The sequence below is a fragment of the Numenius arquata genome, chromosome 12 (genome assembly GCF_964106895.1).
Source record: "Numenius arquata chromosome 12, bNumArq3.hap1.1, whole genome shotgun sequence".
Lineage (NCBI taxonomy): Eukaryota > Metazoa > Chordata > Aves > Charadriiformes > Scolopacidae > Numenius > Numenius arquata.
Genome location: NC_133587.1, coordinates 5,614,107 through 5,633,390, shown reverse-complemented (window position 1 = coordinate 5,633,390; position 19,284 = coordinate 5,614,107). Strand labels below are relative to the sequence as shown.

The following is a 19,284-nucleotide window of genomic DNA, read 5'->3' as shown; positions in this document are numbered from 1 at the left end:
TATACTCTTCGATACTGCCAGTGTCGTTTCTCCTGTTGGCATACCTTTTGCAAGTGATTTGCATCTCTGCATCTCCTGTGATGCTGGGGCTGCAGATGCGCGGTGTGTGGCCGCTCTGCTTCCCTTTCACGAGGAAGGAGAGGTGGACGCCTGCCCTGGGCTCTTTCTCTCACCTTGCACTGCACCCGGGGCAGGTTGGTTCCTCCACCCTGGAAAGTGTTCTTGGGCAAAATAAAACAGCCAGAGCATGAGGATTGCAACCTGAGAGCTTGCCTCAAAATGGGCATGAATTTGTATGTATATTGTATATAAATTGCATATAGAACTGGTGAAGGACACAGAGAAGCACTTACTTTTGTACTTCACAGAACCTGGTACAGCCAAATATTAGTGGTTAAAGAAGCGCAAGATGCTCTACATGAAAAAATGTGCTTTTGGTGAAGATCATGTTGCTTTTTGTCCCTCAAGGAGCAAAGAGCTCAAGGCCCCGTTCTGAAATGCTGTGTTTTTGACCACCACTTGACCCTGGTGAGGCAGTGGACCGCGCTGATGAGGGGCAGTGTACTGGGGCTGTGCTGGGACCTGTGCTCAGGTGGAGCTTCTGAAAGGGGTGCAAGGCACAGAAGCAGCAGAACCACGTGGCCCTTTGGTACCTCCTTTGGTGGTCCCCCATCAAGGGACACCCATGTTCCTGCAGAAGAAGTCCTCAGAGCTCGGTCCTGCTCCTCAGGAGACCCTGGGTTCGAGACACTTGGTTCAGTCCCATTTCGGAGTGAAGCTGTGGTTGGACGTTAGCACAGATGTTCTCTCTCGTGTGCTTGCAACGTTGACTTTTTACTTGGCTCCAAGCTTTGTGCTGTAAAATATGACCCCCAAGTGAGATTGAGAAGATTGTAGAACACGTTCATTTGATCGTTTCTGGTTTGCTGTGGCACATTCATATTCAATCCACGGGATTTTCTGTAAATAAAAAGTGGTTTGTTTGAGGATTTTTTTCCTCCAGCTAATACCAGTTAAGTCTCTGCAGAAGCTGCAGGCTGGCACAGTTATTCCTTTCTCAAGCTTTCCTGTTTCAGTAACCGTCTCCTGTTGGGCCAACTAAGGGTTGTTTGAATGACAGTGCTGGCTTGGGCCAGGACTCCTTTTAGCCCCAAAGGAGAAGGCATCGTGCTGTGCCAAAAACAGTGTGTGCTGCTGGGCAGGCGTGCCAGCCTGGGGAGGTAAACTGGAGCAGAATTTGTGCTTTACGTAAGGCACTTTTTTCAGGTCACCAAGGAAAAAAAGCAGGAGTTAGTGCATCAGAGCCCGAGGAGACCTCTCTGGCTGGGCTGTGATGGGCGAGGAGGTGTCTCTGCTCCCTGCAAACATGGCTTGATGCTCTCGCCGCTGCTCTGCTGCCTCTCACCAGGAATGGGAGGGAACCAGGGTTCCGCTTATCAATGGCTACATGTGGGAGTGCTAGTAGTAAATTTAATGGCATGTTACAGAGAAAATAAGCTCCTGTTCCTGATCTCAGCATGCAATTTTCATTTTGTGTCTCCAGAACATGTCTGTTCCATCCTGGCCTCCCTTCTGCGAAACCTGAGAGGGCAGCAGAGGACACGGTTACTGAATAAATTCACAGAGAATGACAGCGAGAAGGTGAGTGCTGAATGTGTGTCTGCAGTCTCCGGGCTGCCAGGCTGGGAGGGTACTCAATAACGGCAGGGTGCCTGTGTACACTCGCTAAGTTACTGAAAAGCCGTTATTGTAACTGCCTGTACTCGTGCTCTCACAGGCCATTGTTCTCTCGTTCATGTTCTTATCTACAAACTGGAGAACTGGAAATGCCTGTAGTGCTTGGCCTCCCACATCATATATACTCTTTTTCTGGTGCTTTTGGACGTGGTAGTAGCGATTCTCAGTCCTGTGTCTCTCTGCTGAAGCCTGATCATACAACACGTGTTGGGTGGTGTTAACGTTGTGCTGGCTCTGTGAGACCAGGGCAGTGTGGAAAGGTGCCAGTTACTCTACAGAACCTCTTTTGCAGAGAGTTTAGGTATTGCAATACTACACTTCTGACATTCCCCATTCCTTCCCTAGAATGTGTCATTTCAGTGGTGTTTACTCTGGGAATTACTTTCCAAAATATTTACATGGTGGTGGATAGATCAAACAACTGTGAAACAGAAACAGCGGCTTTTGCAAACCAGTAATTCCCAAGGGATTTGTAAATTCCGTCACTGGGGAAATAGTGGTTCTTTAGTATTCCTCATTAGTGTGTCTTAAAGGTGTTTTTCATAACCTGTTCTGCCAACTGCAGGAAATTTCCCATTACTAGATAGGCTTTCAGTTGCCTAATACAGTTCAGAGGAGAGCAGGGGAGCTGTAACACGTCTGATACATTTAAAATAAGCTTGGCTGCATGCAGCGTAGACAGAAAAGTCCGTTGGAGAAACCAGGAGAACTGGAGAACGATAATATAGCAGAGTGAGCTGGAGACACGTGTCTTCTTGCTGCCTTTTAGCTGGAGCTGACGAGACCATATTGTGATGTGGGAATACGTTCAAACGCCTGCAGACTCAGCGTGCTCATCCGACCAACACTTGTAGCGTCCTTCTGTAATGTATTCCTTCCAGTGAGTGACAGAATTGCCTGTTACTTTGTGAAGACTGCAGCTGGGAGGAAAACAACATAGCATGAAGGATTAAAGATGATTGCATTGTTCTTTTTTCTTGCTTAGGTCTCTCTCTTCTGCCCTTGCAGGTTGATAGGCTGATGGAACTGTATTTTAAGTATCTGGATGCAATGCAGGCAGCTGATAAGAAGATTGATGGAGAGAAACACGTATGTATTGCTTAAATTTTGCCAGCTCATGTCTACAATGCCTCTGCACAGGCATGTCATCTGCACAGAACTTCTGGCTCAGCCAGGTCACTCTTCTGAGCCATGCCCTCATACTGGCACTGTTAACTCTTAATTGTTGTTGTCCTGCTCTCCAGCTTCCAGTTAACCTCCGATAAAATAGGCTGAGAACTTCTTTACGGCAAGTGCTTCTGGCCTTTTCTTGGAGTGAATTTTACTAGGAGGGGTCTAAGTCTGTGCTTCAACTTGCCTTCACTTTTACTTGGCTGCAGTCTTGCTTGGTTTGGCAGATGGAGAGTAAGTGAAATGCAGAGAGACAATTACATGATAACGTGCGAGGCCTCCTACCCTGGTCTTTAGAGTTCTGATCAGCTGCGAGAAAGCGTCTATTTTGATTAGTTAGATGAGGCTGTAGCCAAAGGCTGGTGTGCTCCCTGCTCACCAGCAGTGAATCGTTTTGAATGACATGAGCCCTGGTACCACACAGTACTTTCTTGGAACTGAAGCTGGAACAGACTTTTTGAAAGAGAACGAGCTGTTGGAGTCAGGAAGCAGCTTGCAGAGCTGTTAGCGAGCTTGGCCAGCTTCCCGCAAGATTATCTGTATCAGCACTGAAGAGGGTGTGAGATTGATTAGCACTGACGGAGAGTAATCACTGCAGCCGCCGTCCCCACATGCGAGGCGAGCTCAGCGTGCCACGGGCTGCAGCCCCCCGCCAGGCTCCGACAAACAGCTGTCTGCCCACGGCCAAGGCCACTTCTCTGGGTGCTGGCAAACATTCTGAGGGCATCGGAGCTCAGCAGCGCTGCTGCTGCTCAAAAAGGCACGGGGGCGAGTGATGAATGGGGTTGCTTTTGCTGCCAGCTCCATATGGACAGCTGCAGCTTCACAAATGAACGGTGGCCTGAAGAAAAACAGCCTTTACCCTTTCCTGCTGTCCCTCCGTGCTCCGCTCGTCCTCCTCGGAACAGAGCAAGAGATTATTTATTCTTTACATTTCGGTGTTGGTGTGTGGGTTTTGGAGCTCAAAAACTAGAATGGATTTTTCTGGCTGAAGCCTTGTGGTGTATCAGCAGCCGCTTTATAGAGCCCTAAATGCAACGTGCAGAGCTGGTGTATGTTTCCTTTATCCAAAAAGATCCTGAAGCATCCTGCAAAGGTTAACACCTCTAGCAAGCAGCCAGCACAAAGCAGGGGTGAAGGGGATTTGTGAAGACACTTGTGTAGAAGCTCTTTAATTAATAATGTTAACCCATTCATGTTTACTGATGCACAAGAGAAGAGAAACCGTAAGAATATGAGGTTTTTCTCTTGTATCCAAAAGGTCACTGTCCTTTTGCCTGACTTAGGGCTTTGTAGGCTGAAATGGCTAGAATAAATGGATCTCAATTCTTTGCTCCTATTAGAGGTAATAATAGGATTTAGCAGAAACATCTTATGTGCAATATATTGGGCACAATGTGTATGAAATACCATGGTGAGGTTCATTCCTAGCTTGTAATGCTCTTGGAATTATCATTTGCTTTGTTTTGTAGCACCCTCAAATGATCAGTGGGACACTGTCTCCTGAGATCTGAAGTGGCTCAAGCGCTTTCCCCACGCAAAAGTAGGAGAAAGCCATCATTCTGTGTGTCAAATCACAGCATTGTCTGGCTGTGGCAGGATTTATGGAGCACTTTAATGCTTCTAGTTGTGACACATGAATCATTTAAGTGGATGGTATGAACACTGGGTCCTTTAGAAACTGTGCTGTGTCACTTGAGGGCTTTTGACCTTTCTCTTGCAGTAGGGGACATAGTACCCCAAAAATCTGGTTATATAGATCCTCACCTTTCTCCCTGCCCCAAAGAAAAATGATACCTGATGAGGTTTACAGGTTCAGCCTATACTGTTGAGAGTGAGATCCAAGTCTGATGGACAGAGTGTCCTGGTGTAAGTCTTGCATTACAAGAATTGAAAATCTGATTATACAAGGAGTGACTGAGTGTATCATACCCAATGTTTTATCTTTAGTAGTGCAGCTGGCATAAGAAGCTGCTGCTCTTGCAGGTCTTTTTCTTTCTTTCAACTTGGCTTATTTTAGTGATCTGATTTATAGCCCAGCTCTTCAGCCTATGGCAGTGAAAGTGTGGGAATGGTTGAGGGTAGAAGGGAGGGGAAGAACTTCTGAAGCCAGCCATTTCTGAGGAAGAGCGGTCTTAATGACTGCCCCCTTAATCTGGACAATGAAATAGGATAAGGTCCACTGAGTCCCTTCTCAGTGTTACCCATTTGTTTGCTTCTGTGGCATCTATTCAGAAGTGATTGGAGGTGATAATTTAGTGATTACCCTAATTGCCACGTAAAACTCAGGAGCGAAGTCCACGTGAGCATTTGTCTCCAACACCTGATGCCTGTCTTAGCACTTTTCTCAGAGTTTTTAGTTAATTAAACCTAGCAAATATCTTGTTCCTGTCTCAAATTCTTAAATTTCTTTTGCAGGAATGATGTAAAATCCTATGGCTTTTAACTCCCTTTAAAATGAGGTATAATTTACAGGTGGCAGCAATAGCCTTAGTGATCTCTAAAGATGGCAGGAAAAGACAGGAGATGGTTTAATATTTTTATAGTTTCACAGAAAATTATGCTCAGCAGGTTTATTCGATAAAATATTCTCACCAGACACTTTGCACTGTAATGACTTACAAATTACATGCTAATTGTGCTACAGTTAAGTCATTCTATCCTTGAAATGGAGAGGTGGAACTCCCGGCATGAGGGCAGATTGGGATAACGGAAATAGGAATTTGTGTTAGCCCAGTGTTTCAGTTTGGTTTAGAAAAAAAACAAATTGCCTGGAATTGTACGGAGGGCAGGACGTCCCAGCGGGGGCTGTGTTAGTGCAAGTGAAAAGCACACGATTGTTCACGGGAGGCCGCACGTGTTCTGGAGTGGGGCTGGAATCGTGCTGTCTGTACCAAGCTGAGGTGAGCTTTGAGCTTTCTTGCTGAGTCTGATGGGTCTTTTTAGATGACTGCCCTAACGTGGTTCCCGTTTCTCGCCACTGAAGTTGAGCTCACGCTTTTGTAGGAGCTGCTGCTCTGTTTCTCCTGCCTCGGAAGCGATGGGATGCTCTGTAGCAATCACAATGAGCTTTTCAGCTCTTGGGGATTGGTGGCTCAATTTACAGAAATTCAAGCGTGTTTCTGCATGTGAGGCAGAAATGAAGAAATTCCTTCCCACAGCGGAGGGCTCGAGTGGTTTCTTATGTGGTTCTGAGAGCTTCTTGGTCACCTTGATGTGACCTGGATGTCTGCCTGCTCTCCTGGCAGCAGCAGAGTCCATGCCTGACCAAGGCTTGCTCTGAACCCTTCTGTGTTTCAAGGAAAATGGTGGTCAGTCTGCTGAAGAGACCATGTGTTCTGCAGCCTCTGCATTTGAAAGAGGCTCTTGGAGAAATTGTTGTCCCAGCTATGATGGTCCTGGGCAGTCCTTGTTATGATGGTCTGACTTCACCCGAGGTTTCTACTTGCTCCTCTCTTGTTGCGAATCTCAGTCCTTGTCTCTTGCATGTCCTCTTTGACCAAGGGCTTAGCAATGACCTTGAGTTTAGCTCTCTGCCTGTGGTCTGAAAGCACCTCCTGAGCATGGCTCTCATCACTTGCCCACCTCAGTAATACAGACAGAAGGTAGTAAGTGGAGAGAATCTGTACTTGGTGTAGGAGACAAGTTACGATAGTTGTTTTCATGCATGACCATTCGGAGCCTTCTCATCTCTAATGACCTGGACTGGCCTCACTGTCCCACCCGGTGAGGAGGTAAAACCGGGATCCTGGTGGTCTTCTTTGTCCTCGATCCATGGCCATCCCCGCTGTGTGTGCAGGGGAAGGTGATGGAAGGTGAGGGAGGAGGAGGATGTGGAGAATCCTTTGGGCCCTGCTCCAGTAAGGGCATAGAATAGATGTGGTCTTTGGCATATCATTGGCAGATCCATTGTACCTTTAGGTTTTGAGTCTCTACTTGACACCTCGAGGCCTGTCAGTCCTGCCTCATTAGTGTGAGAGAAGCTCATTTTACCTTCACAGAAGCCCATCTTATTGCTGTCTTCTCCCATCAGCAAGGGGCATCTCAGTACATATTGTTGGCAGATTAGAAATGGCATCTGAGTGCTCATTTGGAGGTTAGCGACTTGACAGCTTTGAAAGAGAGACAAAGTGGAAAGGTGGCTATTTGGTACTGTACTGGGAGGCAGATTAGCATTTAAAGGGTGGTTGTGGTTAAAAAAAAAAAAAAAAAGACTGAAAAGGCACCTTAAAACTGTACTTGTCTTCTAATTCATATCTGCTTAATTTACTGGCACAAAATAATCTTGCCTCTCTGTCGAGAGGGGCTGTTATAACTGCTGCCTTCTCTGTGTAATCAAGACAGCAGTTGCCTGGATTCAGCTCCTGTGATCGCCGTGCTTGGATCAGAATACAGAACAGACGTGGTCTTTGTTCCCTGCTCTGGAGATTCAAAATCCTGGCCTGTTGATGTTTTTTCTGTTCAGGAATTTAGCACCGTTGAGAAGAATAGCCAATAAGCCTGTGTGCAGCGAGGAGGGTAAGCAGTGGTTTTGGGAATGAGTGCCTTGTCATATTCCTGGATTGGGGTTTTTGGACATTTCAGTCAATATTCCAGTCTCTCCCTAGCCAGACTCAACATTGCTTAGCTTTAGAGGCTGGATTTGATCAGATTCATGCAATTTGGCACGAATGTAGGGTGGGGAAAGTCACTCCTTGCACAAAATTGGATTTTTCTTTTCAGTGGCAAGAGCTTGCGTGCAAGTTTTGCCCAGTCAAGCCTGTGCCTGTGATTTTGAGAACCTGGAGTAAACTACAGTTGTGTAAATGTTGGAGTCTACAGGATCTGATGCTGAAACATCCTGGAGTGTAGCCCTAGCAGTGACTTCGTGGCATTGGTAACTGGGCATTGGTTTTTTAAACTTAAATTGTTTGTTCACTGGCAAGCTCGGTTTCTAGGAGGAAAGCATTTAATTCCCTGTGCTTTCCTCTCTCACTTTCAGGAGGCAACAGCTGTACTTCTAAGGCACTTACTCAGATTTCTTTATGGTGAGCATCCATTGCACCCTCCCCAGTGAGAAGTGCACAGGGTTAATTTCCCTTCTTCTGCCTAAAAGACTCTACCTACAATCAGATGTGAGGACTTGGCTTGACAAAACAGGAAGATCTGGTACCCTACATCATCTTTAGTGCCAGTGACCTTGTGTGTGTTTTCTTGGAGTGTGTGCACCCCAAGGAAGCGCTTCTTGCTGAGCGTTACAGGTCCGGTGCTCTTGCTGGTGATGGCTCTAATGAGAAAATATTGCTCCGCTGGTGTGTGCCCACCTGCCAGCCGGCTGCATAATAAATCACACGAGCTGCAGCGAGCTAGCAGGGTCTGACAAGCTGCTTCCTTTATTTAAGAACAAAACCGAAAAAACAAACCCCCAAATGCAAAAGGTCACCCATGACATCAGTTATTTTGGCCTGTTGCTCTCCATGAAAATGGATGGCGGGTTCGGCTGGTGGACGTGGCTGGTCTTTCTCAGGAGGAAACCGCTCTGAGTGTATTCCTGGGCTGCTTTTGCTGGTGTTTTGAAGAAGATGCTCTGTCTGAACAAGACAAATGGAATGGCCTCTTGCCTTCTGCTTTTGGCCTCCGTTTGGGCAGGTCTCGCTGGTGAAACGCTGTATGGGAAGAAGGAACTGTCAGCATTCCCACCAAAGCCAGTGGTCTTCTGCGAACAGACCCCAGCTGGGGTTTGGCCCTGTCAGCATCCCAAACAAATGAAGCTGGAAAAGCAAGGCTAGGCACGGTAAAGCTGTGCTTGTGCGGAATTTTTGGACCTGTTTTCCCATTCATCAGTCGACAATGAAGTTGGAAGCCTGATAGGTCTTTGAGTCTGCTGGAGTCATCTTCTGCACTGCTTAACAGCACCCTCAAATGGCCAGTAAAAGAGCAGGTTTTTTTGTTCCATTTTGACAAAGAACTTATAAATAATGGATACACTGGTTTGTTCCATATTCACAGGCTCTAATCGCTCAATTTCAAAACGTAATTTGTATGTTTAAATTAAAATTTTAATTTGCAGATGGACACTCTTCACAACCAGCAAAGGCTGAACTTTGTTCAAAATTGAATGAAGGTGTTTTGTGAATTTAAATGAATTATTAAAAGAAGTACTTCTTTGGTGAGAAATATATGGATGTTAATGTTTTGCGGAATAAATCGGTTCTTAAGAAACCACAAATATCACCAACAGTATGCCACTACTAATGGGAAGTACTTTGAGAGGCAGTCATCACACCTTTTCTTTGTGTTGCTTTACAGGACATGGTGCGTCGGGGAGAGATAATAGACGACGACATGGAAGACGAATTTTATCTCCGTCGCCTGGATGCTGGTCTCTTTGTTCTGCAGCTCATTTGTTACATCATGGCAGAGATCTGTAATGCCAATGTTCCCCAGGTAAAGCTGTGTACAAGGCTGGCAGATCACCTGTGTTTCCATTCGTGATACAAACAAGACTTTAAATCTTTGCAAATACTGCCTCATTGAATAATCTCCTCTTTAATTCCTTTTTTTTTTTTGGAGGAAACCTCCTGCTTATTGCACTTTTATCCATACAGCTTCATCATGTCATAGCAGTTAGGAGGGCATTAGTGGGTACAGCAGCTGATCATTGTTACTGAATTCATACAGTCTGCCATAAGTGAGGTCACAGTTTGAAATGGAAAGGCCCTATTTATGCCACTGCTGAGAGAGCAGTGGAAGGGGATGTTCTCATAGAAGGCCTCACAGAGCACAGACTACAGCAGGTGACTTCTCTTGATCCGTGCAAAATACTGCACCTCTGCTGGCATGAACATACTGGGATTTGTGAATATGTTATGTGGTTACTTGTATCTGTGCCAGAGGCCTTCCTGAATGTTTCTGAGTGTGTGCTCTGGGACTGTGGACTGGCAAGGCTGAGTTGGGTTTTGTGGTGCTCAGCGTTTCCTTCTCTTCCCTCAAAAAAAGAAGGGGAAAAAGAGGTTGTGCATGATTTTGTGTTGTATTTGATATGACTTTCTTCTCTTTCCCATCCCCGATCAGATTCGTCAGAGAGTCCATCAGATTCTGAACATGAGAGGCAGCTCCATTAAAATCGTTCGACACATCCTGAAGGGTGAGTTGAGATATTCCTATGTGTGTGTCGCATCTCTACTGGGGACAGTTTGGTCATTGCTTTCTAGGATGAGCCTTCACATGTAATTCTCCTTGACTTCATGAGCGTCTTCAGGCAGCAGTTGAGCAGTGTTCTGAGGTGTAGGCAGGGCTGGAATCACACTGGTAAGAGACACGCTGTACCTTGGAGTTAGGACACTGTCACGGAGCAGCACATCATGCTGCCATCAGCTACAGACTGGCTGGATCTCACTGCTGACATTAACTCTAGAGTAAATATTTAAGGGAAGTGTATATGCATGCTAGAGGGAAGAAGAGTGGAGTCTCATCTTTCATTAACATGGCCCTGCACTTTACCATCTGCACCATATTAGTATCTGTGGTGTATTTGTCTTGTTCTTAGCGTCAGATTAATATGGATTATAGCATTAAAGTATCCTCTGTAGCTTTAAAATGTAGCTGTTGTGATTTGCAATCCCGGTTTTAAAGTACTGCTTGTTATTTTTAATGCTTATGTTGAATTAGAGCAATGCTTATTTGAGCTGTGACTCTCATCTGTAGCCTGCTGTCCTTCAGCAGAAGCAGCCGATTGAACTGGGAAAGGAGAGGACAGGACTCAGACTATCCCCACAGCCCCCTCTGAGCTGCGAGGCTTAGCTGGAGAGCTGGTAATCTGCTGCCCACAGGAGGTGCCTCCTTAATTAGCAGAGGGTTGTGCAGGATGTATCTGCTCCTGCGGCTCTGTGGTGTTTCTGGTGAGGAATCTCTCTCTCTTCTGAAGAGAAAGAAAGGTTGGCAGCATCTCCGGAGGTAATGGGCTGTGGGTTGTGTTGTTTCGGTGTCTCTGCTTTCTTTGGGAATAACAATGGTGTTCTCCTGGCCTTTTCTCCGCCCCCCTCAACACTGGCAGGTACAGGCAGCCTTTTTCTTGCAGATCCTGTTGTTTTTCTCCCTTCCCATATGCAGGGAAGAAGGGGATCAGAAGGCTGGCTGGTATGACGAAATTAAGAGCGATTTTCTGACAGTGTGAGATTACCTGCAGCTGTAGGCAATCTCTTTGGCCCTTGTCCTTTGCCAGCAAGTGCAACTTAATGCCTGCTGATGAGCAGAGAGGACTGGAGAGGATGTCTTTTCTGCTTTTAATTATGATACTTGACAATTCCTGCTTCCAAACTGTCCATTTCCAACTTCGAGCCTGTCGTGCATCTGCTTTCAGATTCCCATGCTTGACTGGGGCCACGGGTGCCCAAGGGATTTGTCCGCACACCTCGCTGTATTTACACACCTCACGTTCATGTCTCTGGTTTGTTGATTTACATACTCAGCTGAATTGGAGGGCAGCTGCATTAAAATTTCATCCGATTCTTACTTTCACAGACAGTGACTTGCATTGTGAAACTTTTTCAGTGGTTTTATCATGTCTTGCAAGCTGTGGATTGTTCAGCGGGTCCGGTGCTCTCAGCAGTAACGCGTTCTCTGCCTGAAGAGGCTGGACATGGCACGTTAATAATACAGGTGTTGGATACCGTATTTTGGGGTTGTGTCTTCAGCTGTCCCCAGCTTTTATGCTTGCCAGTTTTAGAGGCTTTTGACATGACAGTTGTCGATGACCTTAGAAATAAATTTGTTGGTGAAATATGGGGATGGGGCCCAGAAGATTCCTGCCCAGTAGGAGCAGCACTGAGTTTAGCTGCAGTCTGTGCTGGTGAAAGTTAAGTTTTTCAGTAGTTACACACCTGTGTCCAAATACGTTGTCAGTGCAGATTCACCAACTTTTAACAGAATGGACACCACAGACAAGCACCAGCCTCTCCAGAGGAGTCGGTTTGTTGAACACAGCTTGCCTGTTGCAGTGGTTTGGTTGTGGACCCTGGAAGCGTTGGGGGCCAGTGGGGGATTTCTGAAATTTAATTGGTGTCAGAACTGTGCAACCCTATCCCAAATCACTGAGAGATCGGGAGCCTTGAGCCTTGGCTGAAACATTTCCAGGCCACTTTCCAACTTGCTCTCAGGACAGATAGGAACTGGTTTATTTTTACTTTTCTTCCAGTGTTTTGCTCTTGTTCCGTTTTTATTTTCTATTTTTGCATACTAATTAGGTGCTTGGTTTTTTAGTTTGATTTTTATGGCCTACATATTCTCCATGTTTCTCTGGCAACCTGACAGCTGATGGATCCCTTGGGGTTGCTTAGAATTACTTATGATGCAAGCGAGGAAGCAAGACTGTTTTCTTATGGTAGGGCTTTCAAGGGGGAGGAGTGGGCAGGGAATAACTGAAGGCTCATTAAATGCATTTCTGCAGGCTGACCAGTCCTCCCACAGTTCCTTTTTCTTGAAGATCAAGCATTACTTGCAACGGGACAGGTAGTTTATCCTTTGGAAGAAAACAACTGAATGGTGTTTGCCTTGGCTGGGGGGATGTTTTGGGGATGGAGACTGGTCTTTGTGACAGCAAGTGTTGTCTGTATCTTGGCAATTCCTGGTCTCCATCTCTCTCACTGGGAGTGGAGTGAGGCACAGACCTCTCTAAATAGTGATACTCGTCCTTGGAATGGGAAAGCGCGCCGTTCCTCACTGATCCAGAAAGACTAGCCTTTGGTACCTGCTCCCTTTGAGGAGCTGCCGTCAGAGGAGCCCAGCAGGAACTGAGGGGCCCTCCCCAGAAGCACTGACAGGAGATGCCTGGTTATACATCTTTTTTTTCCAGTGAAGGTAATGGGCACATCAGGGAACTAGGAAGGTGGAATGCCTACTGAATGCTATAAACTAAACCTGTTAGCATGGGTAATCAAAAAGAAAAGGTAGGTATGTTATGAGGACTGTGCTAAATTTGGCCTGTGGTCCCTCAGTATGAGCAGGCTTTATAGCTTTCAATATCCATTACAAGCTTCAATATTTCCCTATCGATTTTTACTGTTCTGTAACCATTGTATTTTGTCTAATGAAGCAGAAACCAATCTTAGGTCCTTTCCCTTTGTGTAGCTATAGCAATGTGTAAGCTCTGTTTAACTGTTGGCAGGGGGAGCTTACATTTGATTTTTTTTGCTGTCTCACTGAAGTAGTGGAATTTTAAATAAAAAAGTAAATACATAAAACCTCGGTGGGAGATTTTATTTTTTTTAAAGCCTGGTTCTGGGGGTATTATCTGGTCTCTTCAAATTAGCATTAGCAACTGTTGGTAAGCCAGTAAACAGTCTGCCTTGGGAGTCACTGGGGTTTTAGTCTTAGGAAGCCTAAATATTTAGAAGGAAAAACGCTGAGCTTTTGGATAAGATTAGAGGAATTTGTGGCTTGCTTTTGTCTGAGTGATCTCATCGGGACAATAGAAGGGCAGTGTCATTAGTGGCGCTCGGCAGTTTCCCTGCTTGAGTTGTATGTTCAAGTACTCTGGCAGCCCTTAAAGCTAAAACCAGAGCTGGGCCACCAGCCTGCTGCCTGCCGTGCAGATGCTTCGAGTACCCGCAGCAGGGGCTGACCCGGGTGTCCCAGCACTGTGCCAGCCTCGAGGACCTCGTCCGTTCCTCACACAGGTATCCTGAGCTGTCAAGAGGCAGCACCGGGCGGGGAAGAGTTTCCCTTGGGCTGCAATAAACACAAGCAATTGCAGTTGCTGCATCTGTTTCAGAGGCACTTACTCTGATAAAGCACAGAAAGGGCTTGTTGGGGACAGTCTACTCCTCTGCGAGCTCCCTGCGGGGACACAGCTGCTCATAGAGAGCTCTGGTACTGCCCGAAGGGGACAGGAGAAATGGAGCTAAACGCTGGCCTTAACTGGCACTTTCTCCTGGGAAGGTAACCCCATCTCTGCCGCAGGGGGGTTTTATCTCCTGCCAGAACCACCGAATGGTGGGGGTTGGAAGGGACCTCTGGAGATCATCTCCTCCAACCCCTGCCAGAGCAGGTTGCACAGGAACGTGTCCAGGCGGGTTTTGAATGTCTCCAGAGATGGAGACTCCACCACCTCTCTGGGCATCCTGTTCCAGGGCTCTGCCACCCTCACAGGAAAGAAGTTCCTCCTCGTGTTTAGATGGAATTTCCTATGTTTGAGTTTGTGCCCGTTACCTCTTGTCCTGTCACTGAGCACTAGTGAAAAAAGACTGGCCCCATCCTCCTGACACCCGCCCTTGAAGTATTTATAAGCATTGATCAGATCCCCCCTCAGTCTTCTCTTCTCAGAAGCGGGTGGCAGGTTTTGATCCCCAAACGCTGAGATGCTGCCCTTTGCTAAAACACTCAAACTGCAGCAGAGGTGATGCCAGCCTGCTGGGGCCTTGCCCTTGGGCAATTAGCCAATACGTAGGTAACTGCAACAAATTTATTAGCTTGCTGGTGTCTTCGTTAAGCGTAATGGAGAGTTCCTCCTCCGTCTGAGGGAAGTGTTCCCTGTGCTGGTCCCCCTTCTTCTGGACAGCAAGGAGGTCAGGTTTACTTGCATCAAACCTCAGCGTTGCCCGCCTGCTCTTGTTACAGGTACTGTAGCAGTTTATAAATATTAAAAGGATTTCTCCCAGAGGCCCTGGCAAAGAACTCTGCTTCTTGTACACGGAGAGAGAGTGCAGGCGGGAGGGATGACTCCCACATCAGCTAACTTCTCCCTGTCCTCACTGCTTTCAGTGCTCTTATAATAAAGGCTTTGATGGAGCTCAGAAGCATGTAGCAGTGCTGAACGTATAAATATTAAAGCAAACTTTCTACAGCAACTTACCATTCAGATGCTGAATACAAGCTGTTCTGTTTGTTTAGGAAGAAGGGAAAGAATGCGAGAAGGCGGAGGCTGGAAAACACTGTCTAACCAGGCAGTCTGCTCCTGATTTACTAAGATTTGTTCAGCTCCTTGCTTTCGCAGCTCAAAACCTGCTTTTCATTTTTTCTTTTTAAACCTTCTTTGAATATGCAGGTTCTGGTGGCAGGAGGGAGGGAGCTGGTACGGGGATGAGAGCTGCCAGCTTTAAATGAGTGTCGGGAAGGAGAGCTGGAGAGGAGATTTTTGGTTCCATGGTGTTTAGCCCTGTACACGGATGGGCAAGACCTCAATCAGGATCTTGTATCCTCTGCCTGAAGACAAGGATTTTGTTTTATAGTTAAATATGAACTGGTGTGTTTTCTTCCATCTGGGTTAAAAGCACTTGTAGATTGGGGAATTGGTCTCCACTTGACAAAAATCCTCATTCAGGATGCTTGGAGAACAGGCAGGTTAAACTCAGGGTTAGGAATATTTAGCAATTGTGTAACAGCCCCTGCCTGACCTTCCCTGATGATACTCAGTGTTAAAAGGGACCTGGAAAGCCGGTGTTTTAATTTCTCGGGCTGAGAGAGGCCAGCGATATGACTGTCCAGTTCAGGCAGCTGCCAGTGGGCAGCTCTGTTGGGATAACACAGCTCCTCCGTTGGGAGGAGCACCTGGATGGTCACCTTTCTGAATGGATAGACACTGGGGAACGGGTCCTGCCTCTGGGTGCTGCTTAGTGACAAGAGCAATATGTTCCTGCTGCAGTCTCTTTTTGCTACAAAAGCTTTTAAAGAGGGGTCAGTAGGTGTTTATTATGCAAAGCTTTAACCTTGGGGATGGGGGGGAAAAACCATCAATGCTCCTCGCATAAATTCCCATTCAGTTGTTTGCAGTGGATGTAGATTTAGATTCTGCTGTGGTATCTGCAAGAGGAGTTGCTTGTTGTTCATTAGCACCTCACTCAAAGCCTGTTGTCTGTCTGCTTTTCTCCCCCACAGAATATGCGGAGAACATCGGGGATGGGAAGAACCAGGAGTTTCGGGAGAGTGAGCAGAAGCGGATCCTGGATCTGCTGGAGAATTTCTGAGAACTCGGGGACCGAATTCCGGGTCTGTCCATGAGGACGCAGCGTCTGGTTCTTCCTCCTTCTGCTGCCCTCCTCCAGCCTTGATTGCGCGATGAAAGTGATGTTTCTATGAAACTGCTTCTAAATGGGATTTTGGAGATATTAAAGATAGTTTGCTTTTTTTTTTTAATTCCTTGTTTGTTATTTAAGTAGTCTGCTGTGAGAGGGATTGCAGCTGCATACCTTGCAGCAGGGCAGTTCAAGATTTTTCCTCTTTTTAACATTTCCCCCCCCCCAAGTCAAGCTGCACTGATCAGTGTGAAACAATAAGACCATATATGCATTAGAGGGAGGGTAAAGAGGAAGCCCATGTAGCTCAAGGGATTGTTAGCAGGTTATTCCACCCTGATGCATTAATGAAAATGCACGTCCCGCTGTACTGGTGTAAACTGGGGAGGCTGAGGTATTGGTGTGTGTCCAGTTCAACTGTTCTTCAGTGGCAGGGGGTAACTGGGAATCAACCACATCAGCCGTTCCTGCTAAATCTTCCCAAAGGTGAGTCAGAATCGAAGGCAAGTTTTGGCAGGGGCCAGTCATCTGTCACCCTCCTGAAGGGGGTGTTGGAGTGAGTCTGCCCAGGTCATACCCAAAGCTAAGAGGGAGGGTAAGTAATCAATAAAGTGCCCAAATTCCATTGACTTCCTTTCCCGGTCGGCTTAAGGTCTCGGCTGTGCTCGTTGTGTAGGAAATCAGTATTCCGATTCTTGAACCGGGAGTCTGGCTTTTTATAGCAGCAATAAGTTCACCGATAGAGGAGAGAAACCCCCCCACTCCCGCAGCCTTTTGCAGGTGCGCTGTGGGAGCTGCAGAAAGACCAAGTGATTTGCCTCTGACCGACTGACTGATGGCAGTGGAACAAACTGCGGCTCGTTTTCCTGTTACCCTTCTGCACTCGCAGCGTAATTTCAGATGTCAGCGTGCCAAACCCCGCCGCTCCCCCGAGCACTGACTCCCAACTGGGACAAGAAGGAGCTGAGAATATTTTCCCGCATCCTCTTTTCTTCTGCTGAAGTTAATGACTGTCATCACAAAACATCGTGGCTCCGGCAAGCTGGGCCTCGCCTAATTTAGAGAGATTTGCATGCTGGCAGCATTCATTTTTTATCTCCAAGAAAAATGCATTGTCAGGGAAGCTTAAAGGCTTCCTTCAATCATGACTGCGTAGGCACTGCTGGCCTGGGTGCTATCAAACGCTGTTTTTTGGGGGATCAACATGGAAGTCATGGTTTCAGCAGTCACAAAAAGCTGCAAAAATACATTTTTGGTGCAGAACTTGTTTGAATTCCTCATTTCTTTCTTCTATTTTCAACGCCCGCCCTTAAAGGTGTTTTTTTTCCCTTTCACATGTGTTTAGTTTTTTCACTTGAGTGTGGGAGTTGTTCCCTTTCTACACCACAGAGGCTGGATTTGTGGTCAAAGCTGGTCTCTGGTTTTCCTCCTGGAAGATGATCTATTGTTCCCTGTCTCACAGAACCCTTGTGTTTGAAAAGCTGAGGAGGAAGGGACGGGATGCGAGGAAGGAGATTTGAGGAAACGTAAGGGGAACTTAATGAACATGAAACAGCTTCAACTGAAAAGTTGAAGTTCCCCCCACATATTTGGGGGGAAAAATGGGCAGGGAGGGTCTTGAAAATAGTACTTATAAACTGCTTGAGTACAAGGTAAGTTTTTTTAAATCTAAATGGAACCACCTTTAATCTGATTTCAGCGGGTTTGCTGCACGTGTGTGCGCTTTGCGGTCACTTCAGTGCCCGGTGCGGGCGTGCGGTGCACGATCGCTGCTCTGTTGGCTCCTCTCGGGTGGGGAAAACCTCCAGCAGTATCTGGCGGGAGCAAAAAACCCCTCTCCCGCGTTGCCGCTTCAGCTGGAGTTTTGCTTTTGGAAAGGAAATTTCTCCTCCCTTACCATTTCCATTCTGGATGCATTAGTTGGGTTACTAAATATGGAGACTCGGGGCTGAAAACCCCTCCCTGCCCTAGTGGCTGGCTGGCTCGCTTTCCGGAGCGGTGCTGCTGGAGGGAGCTCAGCCTGCTCCTAATGAATGTTCCTCTTGTATAAGAGAGCTTTTCTTTGATTGTTTTTTGGTGGTTTTTTTTTTTTCCCTTTTTGTAATTTGTTACCTCTTCAAAGCGCTTCATCAAATCCTTTAAGTCTCTGGATAGTTCGCTGAAAGAATCGGTATTGAAGCGGCGATGATTTACCGTGGTCCGTATCCTGTGATTGCGTGGGGTTCTGCTGCTTCTGCCGGGTGAGAGCCGGTGTTTGGAGCTGGGAACGAGCCCGAGGTTTTAGCGCCTCTCACCAGGTTGTTTCAGGGGGGTTTTCTTCTGGGTTTTTCTATTCGCTCGATGTCGATCGCTGCCACGGTGGGTTGTGCCAGCAAACGCTTACTGGGAACGTCGAGGGACAGTAGGTGAAGGAATCAAAGGCTTGGTGCTGTGAAGTGTGGGTTCTCTGGGCTCCCGGAAGGGTCCCGGCTCCAGAGAAGGATCATGAGTTTCCCACCTGGAATGCCCCATCCCTGGAGGTGTTCAAGGCCAGGCTTGGATGGAGCTTTGAGCAACCTGGTCTGGTGGGCGGTGTCCCTGCCCAGGGCAGGGGGGTTGGAACTGGATGATCTTTAAAGTCCTTTCCAACTCTAACCGTTCTATGATTCTGTGATCTGGGCACAACTGGTGATGGGGACTGGGGCTCAGCATCGTCCCACGAGCGGGTGTTCTCGATGCCTGGTAGTAGGGGCTGCAAAGGGGCAATGGGGGCATGGGACAGCAGGAGCCGCTGCCTACTCTCTAGCCCAGGTGGCCACAGGAGGACCCAGTGCCTGTGCCGTGGCGTGAGCCAGAGGTAGCACTGGGAGATCACAGCCTTCTCCTGGGGGCTGCAGGGTCAGGGATGTGGTGCCACCCCCTGCCCTGCCCCTCGTGGTTCCTATGGCCAGCAGGGTGCTGCCGTGGTGCTGCACCACGCTGTGCAACAGCCACAGCCTCCCCAGGGGACAGTGAGTGGCCTGATGGCAGTGGCAGGTTCTGTGCCAGCAGGACAGCCCAACCTTGGGAGAAGGAATGCCTTGGAGGAGTGTTTTCACTTTTTTTTTTTTTTTTTTTTCCTTCCTGGGCCGAAGGAGGTATTTGTGGGGATTACAAAAAGCCAAAATGCCCGTGCCTACCTGAGCACAACCGTCACGTCTCTCCGTGACAGATAAGGGAGCTCCAGATGTTGCTGAGGAATTAGCGCAGCTTGTTATTGCCATTCAGGCTTTTACAAGACGGATGATGAATTATTCTCCCCTCCTACTTTCCCAACCCCTTCAGAGGGGGGAACCCCACTGCACAAAAGTTGGGATCCTCTGCCTGGAGGGAATGGAAGCAGCTCCCTGCCCTGTCTGGGATGTATGAA

At 47.3% G+C, this 19,284-nt stretch overlaps 1 protein-coding gene across 1 annotated transcript in view; it reads left to right on the top strand.

Annotated features, from left to right (window-relative positions):
• Nucleotides 1-17,157, top strand: part of CTNNBL1 (catenin beta like 1) — a 56,581-nt gene extending 39,424 nt beyond the window's left edge. The window contains exons 12-16 of the mRNA XM_074156993.1: nucleotides 1,544-1,641; nucleotides 2,746-2,826; nucleotides 9,196-9,333; nucleotides 9,961-10,033; nucleotides 15,760-17,157. Coding sequence (XP_074013094.1) covers nucleotides 1,544-1,641; nucleotides 2,746-2,826; nucleotides 9,196-9,333; nucleotides 9,961-10,033; nucleotides 15,760-15,848 — 479 coding nt within the window. The 3' untranslated portion in view covers nucleotides 15,849-17,157. The remainder of the gene's footprint in view (nucleotides 1-1,543; nucleotides 1,642-2,745; nucleotides 2,827-9,195; nucleotides 9,334-9,960; nucleotides 10,034-15,759) is intronic.
• The last annotated feature ends 2,127 nt before the right edge of the window (nucleotides 17,158-19,284 follow it).